The sequence below is a fragment of the Acanthochromis polyacanthus genome, chromosome 18 (assembly GCF_021347895.1).
Source record: "Acanthochromis polyacanthus isolate Apoly-LR-REF ecotype Palm Island chromosome 18, KAUST_Apoly_ChrSc, whole genome shotgun sequence".
In the NCBI taxonomy this organism is placed as follows: domain Eukaryota; kingdom Metazoa; phylum Chordata; class Actinopteri; family Pomacentridae; genus Acanthochromis; species Acanthochromis polyacanthus.
In genome coordinates, this window is record NC_067130.1 from 19,020,207 (window position 1) to 19,034,496 (window position 14,290).

The 14,290-nt window shown below is 41.5% G+C and overlaps 1 protein-coding gene across 1 annotated transcript in view; it reads right to left on the reverse strand.

Annotated features, from left to right (window-relative positions):
- The window catches only part of adamts6 (ADAM metallopeptidase with thrombospondin type 1 motif, 6), an 84,303-nt gene extending 70,013 nt beyond the window's left edge, over positions 1-14,290 (reverse strand). Inside the window, 8 exon segments of the mRNA XM_022198339.2 lie at positions 2,067-2,212; positions 4,093-4,176; positions 4,305-4,456; positions 4,459-4,527; positions 5,167-5,341; positions 9,908-10,290; positions 10,383-10,789; positions 13,591-14,290. Coding sequence (XP_022054031.2) covers positions 2,067-2,212; positions 4,093-4,176; positions 4,305-4,456; positions 4,459-4,527; positions 5,167-5,341; positions 9,908-10,290; positions 10,383-10,482 — 1,109 coding nt within the window. The 5' untranslated portion in view covers positions 10,483-10,789; positions 13,591-14,290.

The following is a 14,290-nucleotide window of genomic DNA, read 5'->3' on the forward strand; positions in this document are numbered from 1 at the left end:
TGTATTATAATGCCAGATTGTTGGATCTGGCTTGCTTTGGAGTCAAATCCATCAAGTACCCAAAAACTGAAAGAGACGCAGGTTTATACATCCCCCTTCAATATTTAGAACACATACATTTTGTCAATTAATAAACACATTAAAGAAGCAGCAACCACTTTGGATGTATTGTACCATTCAACAAGTCTTATCATTGTACATCATTTCCATACATATAGCAGGTAGATCTTATCTTCTAGTAGTCTCAGTAGGCACACTAATCAACCTATTGAACCATCTGAAACCCAAATCCATTTTATACTTTTAAAATGACCAAAACTGCACCATTATCAGAGCCAGGAACTGTAAATTGTCAGATTTCTTGATGATCCTTGAGGTTTGTCAGAAAAATCTTAGCTTAGACATTTTTTTTTAAAGTAGTAAAATAACTGTAGTATGCAGAGTGGCTTTTCGCAGTACTGGTAACACCTGTGGCCACTCGGAAAATGTTGTACATGCAGATTTTTTTCAGTTTTGCATTAAATAATATTTTTTAATGATTCATAAACTATAACCGTGTCATACTTACACAGAAAACATGTTGGAGTTCTCTTCTAGCCATGGCTGTTGCTGTTTATTGAGGATTTATCTGCAAGGTAGCATTTAGAAAGCGCAACAAATCTACTTTTTAAAGTTTAGAGGAGTGGTTCAAGGAACAGACTTTCAGCCTGAGGACTTGAGTTCGAGTTCTGTCTCAGGCCATATTTTCTTTTGACAAGATGATCATTTTGACTTTTGCTCTCACTTGCTGTTCATCATTCACTGTTTGGTTACATTCAGGCACCAAACTACTAGGATAGAACACAGCCAACCACGCTATTTGTTAAAATACACCCTGCTGCCTATGTTTGCCGCTTAGCACATGTTACAAAACTCCATTTTGTCTGGTGCATGTAAAATCTCCACCACAGACATGACCACAAAATGTTGTCAGTATTGTTGGAAGCTAAAGGTGTTCCTACTAGAACACATGAATGGGAATGATCTGCACAAATGATGAGCCACTTATTGGTCTATTAAAGTCCAAATCAGATGAATGTAGAAGATTTTATTTTGGAAAAAAACCTGAAAGCTGTAGTGTATCTAATAGCAGCAACAAGGTAGGTGTCTGCACAAATCGCGTGCACAAAGGACCAGCAGCCTCTAACCAATATTCAAATAAAAACCTACGCCTGTGATTGTCATAAATGCACCTTAGCTAATCAGACAGAAAGAGTTTAACTTCAGAAGCTGTTTGCTGGTAACACTAGTATGTCTGCTCGTAGGCTGCTCGACAAGTTACGAGCAAGTCTTGTCACGAGGTGTTTGGTGTCAAAAACAATGAGAACAGGCTATCACCGTTCTCATCTTTCTGCCGAAAAGGGATGCCAGAAAGATAAACCTCCATGACCACTGCATGGAGACTCTCCTGAGCAGCCTTTGGTGCTGGTTTCTCCCTCAGTGAAGCTAAAACCAATAACAAAAACAAAAGCCAAAGGAGCTGGAGAGCGTCAACTGACAGACAACAAGCAAGAGCAACACTATGATAGAAAGGCTGCTTTGCACAGAGCCCAGAGAGTCAAAAGTCTTGGCTTTAGCCCATGTCAATCACAGAACGCCATCCTCTCTCTAGACATAGCCAGTGGGGGGAAACAGAGCTACACTTGAGTTGCTAGGTTATGTGGCCAAACAGTTCTGGCAACAATGAAGCCTATTCCAGGTAATGACAGCGTTTTGCTGTTTTATGGCAACACCTTGACATAAATTGCAGGGGTGACAGGTACAGGAGTGTCTGTAACAGCACATTTTATTTTCAGAACTGAGGGCTTTATTCTCAGCTGCAGGTACAGTGTGTGCGCAAGAACTGGAGCTGCCAGTGTTGTAGCTGCAGCTGAAAATAACCTGCAACCTATTTGCTCAAAATGGGGAAATTAGCACTACTTACAATGAAGGTAACAACTGGAAAAATAACTCTTGAAGCTTCCAGACTGGATCATTACAGTGGCGTGTGAGCAAAATGTGGTTGGTAGATGCAGCCAGACTCTTACCGGGTGATTAGGACGGCATTGTCATGGTGAGCCATCCCGTTCTCTGGAATACTGTTTCCATCGCTATGATGAGACAGGATGGACTTCTGCCACTTACAGAAACTGTCCAGAGACTTGTCGGCATGGTGATTAATTTCCAGGTTTGGCTGCAATAGACACACCAAGAGTGCGACGTGATGCAGCAGAACAAAACAAAACCAAATGATACAGCACCAAAATAGTTCAGTACAGTACAAAATCATAGTGTCTTGCAGTGATTGCAGCATGTCATGACATACAGCATTATGTGATATTGTGATGCACTGTGTCGGATCTCGTTGTGTCGTTTTGTATCAAGTTGTGTTGAATCATTTTAGATCAAATTATGACTGTGTAGAATGGCTCACTTTGTAGCATATTTCTTTGTATAATCTTGCGTTGTATTGTGCCATATTGTGTTGTGTTTTGTTGCAACCTGTAATAGCATGTTGTATCTTGTCCTACCACATTGCGATCGTGGTGCATCGTTATATCTTGAATTGTGCTTGTATCTTATCGCATCCTTGTGCATCACACTGCGTGGCATCGTTTTATATCGTATTACATTATAAATTGGCATTTTGTATCATGTCTTATCATATTGTGTTGTACTGTAAGATGCCGAGTCATGCTGTGAAATGCCATAAACATGTTGCATGTTTTCGTATCGCACTGGAACCAGTATATGTCATATTGTACTGCATTGCATCCTATTGTATCATGTTGTGCAGTGTTGTACTGTGCCACTTTGCATTATTGTATTGCATTCTACCACATCATTTCATCATCATGCTATACTGGATCGTGTTGTGTCATTTTCTAGCACATTGTGTCGCCGTGTTGAACTATAATAAACTCAAACTGCATTGTGTAGTACTAGATCTAATTGTACTGCATCATATCTGATCATGCTGTGTCTTAATTTGTGTTGTAGCTTGTACCATACACCTTTGAAAGACATTTTACATGGAGAATAAGTTTAGATAGTAGTAGTGATATTGCCTAGAGGTGAGTTCCGGTCTCCACGTGGTTAAGACACATATTGTACTGTGGACCTAGAACGTCTCTGGTTCATGTCTCAGGTGTCTGATGTCCAATAATGGCCGGTGTGCAAAAACAACAACAAAAAAAAAATCTCTTAAAAATTAAAAAAAAATAAAAACAGCATAGAAGTTATTGTCCTGTGTTGACAGTGCTAACCACAGAGCCAGAGCAGAGCGATTATCTGGATGAATTATTTGGAGGAGTGCTGTACTGGGATCAGAGGGAGGTTAGAGGACCAATTTTTGGAAGAGAAAAGGTTTTCGATATGATTTAAGAGTAGTTGCAGTTGTAGTAAAGGTAAACAATTTATCGCAGGGGGAGATAGATGAGTAGTAGAGGGGGAGTAGATCGAGGACTTATGCTGTTAAAAATAAAAAGTAGGGCAATTGGGGAAGTTGTAGCGAGTCTGCAAAATGCATCTAGTTCCATGAATGTAAACAGCAATCATGTAGAGCTGGTTCCAGCTTGCCCACTGTGCAGTTATAAGAAAATAGAGAACAAGTCAACAAACATGTCAGGGATTCACTTTTGCTATAAAGTGTGTATTCAGCTTATCCAGCACAGGATCAAAGTTTGACGCCGCTCTACATGCAGACTTGATTTTTGGACCTGATGCTACATAAAGAGCCGCTATGACCCTTTCAGAAAAAGCAGATGGCAGGAGGACACTCTGTTTCTCCCATCACACATACATACAGATGTACAGTGCATGTAAAATCCTCGATCAAGGCTCCCTGAGGGAAGATGCCTGAGACATCTTTCATCTGAAGTGGTGGCCATATGGTGAATAGTCTCTCTTCTCTCTCCCCCTTCAGTCGCAGCAGTCACATAAAATACTGCAGCTTACTCACGCCAAGCGCATCAGTTATTCACTCACTACAGGTGAGGGCACAGATACTAAAAAAACAGGCTAAAAACTTTAGCGCAATAGAACATTTGGAATGAAAAAAAGACTCTTTCTCACCTGATCTTCAGTCAGAACAATCAGCCGGGTCACAATAATGTTCACAACATTTCCTAGACTGGCATCACGGTAAAGTTTGGCAACCTGACCTCCAGAAAAGAAGAAAAGACACAAAGTCAGACAACAGTACGGATACACAAACAAAACATTCATTAATAGAAGGACCCAGCAGTGTGGTGAACAACATAAGCAAAAAGTAGGATCAAACTTACAATATTCATTACAGACAAGATGTAGTGCTCGATGTCTTTGCGTCCGTGGTAGCCAACCATCATTTTATCAGCGACCACAAGCGTCTCAACGAAGCGCTCGGTGCTGACAGAGCGTCTCTGTCTGTGGGTGCTGTTCGACTGCTCGATGTCGTTTTCGGAACAGAGGGCGAGTGGACAGGGGAAGGTGTGCTAAACTGGCAAGGTGCACTGCTTTTAATGAGGTCTGAGGATGACAAGCAGACACAGACGGGTTGGTGAATTATTATATAACAATCTACAGCAGAATTGTGGCACGTCTTCTGTTTGAGGGAGAGCTGGTTTGTGTATGATGGATGCAGATAGGCAGTCTGGCCCTTTGAATCTTGCAGCCAAAGCCTTTGTTTTATGACCCAGATGCTCTGGGAAAAAGCTATAAGATGGTACATGTTAGGGCATGCTAGCTTCCTGGCGATGACAGCCTTCACTGTTTCTTATAAGACCTTGGCCCAAATACCTAAATATCCACCTGGTTCTTTTTCCAATTCGTCATATCTCAGCAGACACAGCAATCGGTGGAACCAAGTCATCTGACTTTCAGAATCCGAACGTGATTGTTGGTTTCATAAATAGGACTTGTGCTTCGATTAAAGTCAGAGTCAAGCAGTCTCTATGCACTGAGGGGCCATTTATGAAAACTGGCGCGAGACTTTCTCTTACAGGTTGAAAGGTGTCCAGGCCAGGAGCAACTATAGCACACAAGAGGCCCGGTCATGTCCAGCACAACATGGGCCTAGAACCAAACCAGCACTTCCTCTAACCTGCTATGTATAGTTATTCCTTTACGTCAGTTCCACCCACACAACCCAGATGGAGGTTCACCAACCTGAAAGGCCACAGCTGAACTCCTGGCTATGCTCTTGTGGTGAGGGAATGGCAGACATTTTATAAATAACATGTTGCTGTGCTTCTTCCAGGTTCCATTCACTGGAGGTGGCGGAGGATATGTTCTTTAAAGGCTCTATTAAATACTGTTCTTCCTCTGTTGTTATAACACCATGCTTGTCGAGGGAGAGAAAATCAGTGAAAAAACAGATTACAAAAAGCAAACATTGGTGCTAAATGCCTAATATTAACAAAAATACAGGAAAAAACAACTTACATGCTGGGTGTATCGGACTGTCTTGTATGCACTCATTTTATTAAAGGAGCAGTCCTATTTTAAACATGAATTTCAGTTTGCACGGGACTGAAATTGAAGTTCAGCGACTCACAGACGAGCAAGTTTGAAGTGCGTAAACTACAGATTGGGGTGACGTCACCCACAGGTTTGTTAACTCCAATTTTGAAACCTTGAGTCTGTATTTTTCAAGTTGTTGTCATCACGGTATTTTGAAACTGAATGCAACAAGCGAGGAGTGAATCTGACTGGAGAACCTGAAGGCATTATACACACCCATCACACCCATGTACTAGCAACCTGTCATCACAAGGGAGCCACGCCCCTAAAACATACCCTGCTTTATCAACTATTTCCTTCTAAACAGGACCTTCATTTGCTAAATGAGCATCATGTTGTATTCAAAAAGTCTTTAAACTAGCAAACAAGCTCATGAACTAATGTGGCAAATGTTTACTGAGGTAACAGATCGAGTAAAAAGTAGGGTTGCTTTCTCCTAGACTTCTATGCAATCTGACATCTTTTTGCAACCAGAGGAGTCGCCCCCTGCTGGCTGTAAGAGAGAATACAGGTTTAGGGCACTTTTGCATTGGCTTCACTTTTCAGTTCCTAATGAAAATCGTCTCGCTATGGACTCTTGGGCCAGCCTTAAGTGGCCACTCACAAAGCTGCAGGTTTTGGCACTTCCGCAATTGCTTCCATTTGCTGCTTCAAAGGCTGCAATTTGGTTTTAATTTGAGAACTTAAAAAAAAAAATCAGCTTGACATAAAAACGCGAAATGACAGAGGGTGGAGGGACACAACAGAAAAAGCTTAAGTTACTGGGTGAATTCTGAAACCAGTCAAAGGTTGAGTTGAGCAGCTAGATTGCTAGCTACCTTAAACTGGGATGACACTTCCTGCCAGTTGCTCACATGTACAGTTGTGGACACCGCAGTGCAGTTGTTTAAAAATATTATGTTCTAATCCGCTTACAGGACTTCATTCTACACACTTGCAGTAGATCAGTGTGTATATTTTTCCACAGTGCACACTACTGACCTTGTCCACAAGGACACTTTGAGATGCATACAGGAAACTTGCAGGAAATACAATCCTGGCCTTAATCTAATATCCAATATCTTATTCAGTTGCAACCATAGACTGTATATAACAGACAGACATAGCCAGAGATGATATAAAGGCCACAAAGCTAATCGTCTGCTCTGTAACAGCCAAACTGGCATCCAGTCAGCTATGTTGCTGCACTGACGGGAAACCAAACATTTTAAGCAGAAACAGCAGCTATGGTGCTCTCCTTGTTTACTTAGCTAGGAGCCCAGCACTGTAAGTTCCAAACAACTGAATAGGAGTATTATCAAGACAGCTGTTGGGCACTTTCACGTAGCTTCCAGGTCTGAAAAGTAAAGCCAACCTAGAAATATCTGAAGCCTGCGTTCTAACAGACAGCTGGGGGCGCTCCCCACTCCACTTCTCACTTGATTTGTTACCTTAGTAAACATTTTCCAAATCAGCTAATGGACTCAGCCAATAGTTTCAAGTCTTCTTCAATACAGAATGATTTAAGTTTGTAAATTAAGGTCCCATAAAGTGAAATAGATAAGAAAGGACATTTTCTTAAGTCTATAATTATCTTAACATATTAGCCTGATAGCATCCTCAGGGTTATCTCAGCATGGGCTTGTATGCTTTACATTTTTCCAGGAAGCTGAAACATACTGTGGCTTTAAAGTTTAAAATACTTGAGCATTTACCCAAAGTGTAAATAAAGGTTGAGTTGTTGAAATGGGAAATGTAGAATCCATCATTTTGCAAACTAAACAACTGGATAGCCCTTTTATTGCTACTTTAATTTTAATGAATCTTTAAACTTTGTGGAGGTACAATACTAATTAGCTGCAGTGCCTCTATAAACAGCTAATAAGTTCCCTCATGACCTCCTCTTCTTGATGTCATGAAGGACATGTTTTCACACATACAATCCATTAGTCACTAATCTGCAGTCAGATTTAAGAACCCCCAACAATCAATTACATCAAGAGCAACATTAAAACATTCTTCTCTCGCCTTTAATACCCTCCTCTGGGGCAAAAACGGGGAGAAGTCCTTCATATTGGGTTTATAGGAAACACTGGTCTGGCTCTGTAAAACCCACAATAAAAGCAATTAACCACATATCACACTAGTATGCAGAAACATTTTGGATTTAGGGTTTTAATAGCGTGTGATGTCAAGATCTCAAACTGTCCAGACAGCTGATTACATTAAAGCGCAGACACAGTTTTGTCCATTTTTGGTGCTGTAAGAAAAAAGGGCAAACACTAATTCAATTTATGATGCTCAGTGCAGGTCCTGCCAACACATTTGGCTACATGTTTTCTCCACATGACTACATTTGCCAATAAGAAGCAGGGCCTTTTTTAGAGTTATTCTGAAGCAAGGAGGGATAGAAGCTATTAAAATTTCTTCCAATTCCTTGATTAGCAAAGAGACGCTGGACAGCCTGTGGTTTAAAGCCCGAGGAATAAAAGCATAGACGGGATAATTAGTTGCCTTGTTAGTGCTGTTTGGTTTTGTTTTAGAGCACTTAAAAACTACACGTGGAGCACAATCTATGGTATTTAAAGATCAACGAAAGAAACGCGATCTCAGCTACTGAAGTGTGATATTCGGTGCTTGAATGGGAAGAAAAGCCTAGATGCTTATCACTAACAGATCACTGAGATGATGTGATTTTTCGACATGTGCATCACCTCACTCCAAGTCGCCTGCAGGCTCAGTGTGCCAAATGGAAAGAAGCCAAGTTTCTGTTAAGCAAACTACAATTGGTCTAATCCTCAGAGAGCCTGGCTGCAATGAGAGCAGCACAAGGCAGATATATGTTAACATTAATACGAGGGTTTATTTGAGGTGATCAGTGCAGCAGTAACCGGTCACTTGAAGTCATAAGTGCAGATTTAACGGGGGACACAGATGATAAGCCCCATTCGATATTTAGCACATGTATATTTGGATATTTGCATTATAACAATAGTCACAGATGAAGCAATGTAGATGTACGCAAATGAACAAATTGGTGCGTAAATCATCATCATGACGAATATTCTGAAAATCCCATGCTTAATCCTCTAAGCCTCAAGTCGTTTCTAGGTGTTTTTTTGCTCCTGTCATATTTTTACTCACTGTGGGCTCATTTTTCACTGATATATAATGTTTTGGAAACTGCACAACCAGTTAGAGAATTCAAAAATGTCCCCTCTCCAGTGTGATAAAGTTCTAATACAATATTTACAAATCATAAAAAAAGACAAAAACAAAAGTTTAATTTCTCGATTAGTGACTGTGCAAAAATTTTAAAAATCTAGAATCAACATGTACATTTTTCCAAGTGCCAAAAGGTGTTACCAGTACTGGGAAACTATACGTATTTGCCTTTTTACAAGCAAATGTTTTTCATACTACTCTGCACAACTCCATAAAGATATTTCACTGTGCTGAAGGTACCTTCCAAAAAATTTGCCCGTAAATTGTTCTTCTGTATACTGTTTTTCAACCAGTATGAATTTAATTTATTAATCAAGAAGTGCATTTAATTTTGCTCTCAGTCTCTCTGATTTGTTTGCATGCTTGTCCCCTCGCCACGTTGTGGAAACACTGCCTGCAGTTCAGTTGAAAAATCACAGAGTTTTTGTCACATGACTGTTGCAGATGAGTCTCTACTGGCCCTTAGGTTGTGCCCGGGAGCTTAAAAAGTGTTTGTTAATGGTAAACAGTTTGTCACAATATCTGACCTAAGTCTTTGTCATGTGACTGCTGATCACAGCTGAGTCACTAATGACATCACAGTGAGGAGCGCAGAATTTATTTATTTTTTTTACAGAATCGGATTTGAGCAAACAGTGTAGTGCTGGTGATTTTTTTTTAAACATCTATCTTGGCCTTTATTGATAGGACAGCAGTGAGAGAGAGAGACAGAAAAGTGGGGAGAAGAATGGAGGTAGCACCTTCAGCAAAGGGCCCTGACCTAGATTCAAATTCATGACCGCTGCGTCAGGGACTATAGCCCCCGTTTATGGATCGCCCGTTCAACCTGTTGAGCTACTGTGGCGCCCCGTGTTGGCAAATTTTTAAAACAAAAGTAGTATAAACTGTATTAGATGAAATATAATTTTACTCTTAGATTTGGGGATTTTCCTGATGGAACTGTGCACCACAGATGAGTCGCTTAGGGACTGCTGAAATGTTGAAAGTCTGACTGTTCTTTAAGTTTTTATGGTTTTTGACTGATTAATGGTGTAGTTTTGGCAATAAAAAAAATCGCAAAAAACTTGCCTTTTAAACCCACTGGGGGGTTTTAGGGTTCAGATAATTAATGTCCTCCCAGATTGTTCAAACAGACCCTACACCTATTCTTGGAACAATAATAAAACAGCCACTTTGTACTCACCAGGCCCTTGCAGTTGCTGAGTGCCACTCGGGTCGTGCTGTGCTGATTTTGCAAGAATCCCACATAGTGACAGTTATCTGCCATTTTATGGCGCCACTCCAGCCCCTCTTTGCCCCAGTACTCCACTGTGAAATGTTTGGACACCAGGTGGGGGCTGAGAGTCAGGTTTAAGTGAAAGTGCTTTCCGTAGGCTGACAGTCTGTAGAACAGCCGGGGCTCTGGAGGGTCTAACGTTGGCTGGGGTCCCATCACGGGGTCCACCGCCCCCCGTCTCCGTCGGCCCGGCCGGTGGTGCTTCACAGTGTAGCTCAGGAAGTCTCCGTTCTCATCCACCCGCATCGGGACAGTCAGCTGGTAGTGCTGCAGGTAGGACAGGAACTCCTCTTTTACAGGGGAAAAGAGGAAAGAATTGAGAAGACAACAAACACACTGTTGGCTACAATAGAAGAGCTTTCTGACCACGTCACCTTCATACCTTGAGAGTTGTGTGAAAGTCTGTTGACGCTCTGAAATTCGGAAGCAGCCATCACCACCAGGCTCAGTGTCCAAGTCAGCGTCTTCCACAAAATTTCCATAATTCAGGGAAAGATGTGACATGGGGTGGGGGCAGAGGGCGCTACAGGCGGGTTAACAGCACGGGATCAGTCCGACGTGACACCATAACAAGTCCATGGTTCTACTCCTTCACTTTAAATGCTACAAGGCTCATCCGGGTCTCAGATTCCTCCTGAAGGCGAGCGCTTCCACATGTCAGTGGCCTCTGGATTCATGTCAGCAGCTCGAAGAAAACACTGTAATCCATCAGACAGAGTCAGGCTCAGGTGTAACTCCAAACACGAAGCTCTATATTGGAAACTTGTCTTGACCGATCCATCTGCATTCCTGTGGAGGAAATCAAGCACAGATTATTGCTCAAGAATGATCACTCAGTCTGATCGGCTTCTGTTCCAACAATTAATTCATGGCTTAAATCACATTTTAAGTATTTGTTGCAGTTTCCCAAATGTTATTTTCTGCCTTTTAAGGCAAGATAAGCCTTTGTTAATCTCACAGTTGGGACATTTGCAAGATGTGACAAAACATTAGACCTCTTGATCTGCAGGTTGTTTCTGACAGCTGACATTTTTCTCTATTTTCTGTTACTGTATTGACTAAACGTTGAAGAATAACGGTTATGATGACTTTCATAACTGACTAGCCCACTTAATCATTGTCACAAAATATCACCAAATAGAAAAAAGTGGCTTTTAACATTTCATAGAACACAAAGATATTGGGTTTAGAGCCACAACAACTAATCAGTTAGTAGTCAACGATTAAATTAATGGCCAACTGGTTTTGAGAAAAAAGTTTCAATTCCCGAATTCCAGCTTCAAAAATGTAACTCTCTTTTACTTTTTTCATCCTCTATCACAGTAAACTGAATATCTTTGGATCGTGGACAAAACAAGACATTTGTCATCATGGCTCTGGGCAACGCTGATCAACATTTGGTTTTCTACCATTTTACACACCAAGTGATTCATCAGTCAGTCAAGAAAACAATCCACAGATTGACAACAATGAAAACAACCTTTAGTTGCACAGAAAATAATTACAGACACTACTGTTCAAAAGTTTGGGGTCACCCAGACAATTTCATGTTTACCATTAAAACTCACACTTTTATTCATGTGCTACAATAACTGCACAAGGGTTTTCTAATCATCAGTTAGCCTTTCAACACCATTAGCTAACACAATGTAGCATTAGAACACAGTAGTGAAGGTTGCTGGAAATGTTCCTCTGTACCTCTACGTAGATATTCCATTAAAAATCATCTGATCCCAGTTAGAATAGTCATTTACCACATTAGCAATGTCTAGACTGTATTTCTGATTCATTTAACGTTATCTTCACTGAAAAAAAATGCTTTTCTTTCAAAAATACGGACATTTCCAAGTGTCCCCATACTTTTGAACGGTAGTGTATATTTAAGAAGTTGACAGTTTGGGCATTTTTGTTAATGAGTTGTAAAAAGTGATCTTTTCATAATCGATTCTTGACCAGGTGGTTGGTATTTTTGAGTTTTCATCAGTTCAAAAGTAGTGTTGCATTAGTGCTACTTCAGTGATTCAGGGGACCCTAAGAGCGGAATTTTAACTTTAAATTGCTAATTGCATCATTAGTTGACTTTCTACTTAAGTAAAGCAACAACAAGCAGCATAATCTCACATTACTGGAGCCCCTTGTCCTTTGTGTTGAATCAATTAACAACTAACTGTTGCAGCTTCAATGAAGGAGTCATTAGCTGCAGCTGAAGATAACTTTAAATTAATCAAAAATACAGTGTAGACATTGTTCATGTGGTAAATGACTATTCTAGCGGGAAATGGCTGATTTTTAATGGAATATCTCCATAGAGGTACAGAGGAACATTTCCAGCAACCATCACTCCTGTGTTCTAATGCTACATAGCTAATGGTGTTGAAAAGCTAATTGATAATTAGAAAACCCTTGTGCAGTTATGTTAGCACATGAAAGTGTGAGTTTTCATGGAAAACATGAAATTGCCTGGTTGACCCAAACTTTTGAATGTAGAGTAGATTTAAGAAGCTGTCATTTTTGTTAATCAGTTGTCTAAAGTGATCTTTTCACAACCGATTCTTGACCAGGTGGTTGATATTTTTTGAGTCTTCATCAGTTCTAACTGTCCCTTTGGTGGTTTCCTCTCAAAAGTAGTGTTGTATTTAGTGCTACTTTAGTGATTTAGGTGCCCCCAGAGGCTGAATTTTAACTTGAAATTGATAGTTGCATCCCCAGTAGACTTTAAACTGAAGTAAACCAACAACAAGCAGCACAATCCGACATCAGCGGAGCCTTTTTCCTTTCTGTTGAATCAATTAACCGACTAACTGTTGCAGCTTGGGTGAAGGAGTGATCAGCTGCAGCTCTGCTCTGCGTTGAATGAATGAAAGCTGAACACGTTTCAGCTCGGGTTTAGTTTGATCATGTCTCTCACTCAGCACTTTCTTTAACGGAGCTTCCAGGAACAACACTGATCTTTAGTGCCATTAGCGCCATCATTAATTAAACACTGACGACAGTTTGATGAGTAATTCGGTGACAAAAACGTTGCTGTGCGATGGAGCTGTGAGGTGGATGCATGCATCTGAGCTTCGGCGTGATATCATTCGTGCACATTGTGGGGGTTTTTTTGGCTCAGTGACGCGCTTCACGGCAGCATGTGCAAACTCGAGGCTTTATAAACAGACGTCAGGTGATAGAGGACTGGAAGACTGCTGTATTTCCTGCAGCGGTCCAGACAGACAGACAGACAGACAGACAAGACAGCGCTACCTACTTGGCCACTCTGACCCAGACAGTTGGCAGCCGGCCCCGAATGCAAAACACCGGCAACTAAGATACGAACTCTCAAGGAGCGTCTGCAAACTCACAGAAACTTGCACAAAGCGTGGAAGTTTTCCTGGTTTGCCGAGGCAGGCAGACAAGCGGAGCGTTGCGCATGGAACGTTGCAAACTTGACGTGGATACGGTGCGTAAATGTTGCTGAAAGTACGCGTTTTTCCATGCAAACTCTGTCTCAGCTTCAAGCTGTGCCCGCTTCCCTGTGAGGGTTTAACTGTGCTCCGACTAAACTACCAACAAAACACACGGACGTGGGAGTGTGAGGAGATATTTACCAGGCTCATCTTCATTGTCAGCTCCAGTCCAAGTGTTGCAGCTCAGGACAAAAGAGTTGTGCAGTTCTCTGGTTCCTCACACAAACCTCCTCTGCTCATCTCCTCCTGAGCTCTGCCATCCTCTGATTCTCCCCCCCACCTCTTCAGCCCACCGCGGCAGTATCTCAGCACAGAGACAAAACAAAAAGAAGAATTCAGCTGTTTCTGTCTTGGATCTCCTCCAGCAGGGCTTCTCTTTTCTGTCTGTCGTCTCTATGATGCGTTCATGGCTCAGAAAAAGTGGAGAGGGGAAAAAAGTTGCATCCTAACAGCAGCAGGAGTTGTGTTGCAGCTGCTCCCCCTCTCTCAGACACCGGGTCTGTCCCAGTGCAGGGCAGCTTCAAACTGCCAGCTTTTTCAGGGGGGGGAGATGACGTCAGTGCAGATGTGCCTCTCTTCCATCAGCTGTGCGCATGTCTATCAGTGCTGCCCTCAAACAACAAACTTCAGCTCCAACAGCTCACATCCTCCACTGGTGCAAAAACAGCAAATCCACACATAGGAAGACCTCCGTTACATGGACCCTACAGCTGGAGCTTCTCAGAGTGAGACTTTTATGTTCAGAAACACATGGCAGGTTTAGTTAACACAACAGGTTATTAAAGATTAAATCACTGGATGCCAGATGTTTAGGGCCGCAGAGGTGGAGCAAGTATTCAGA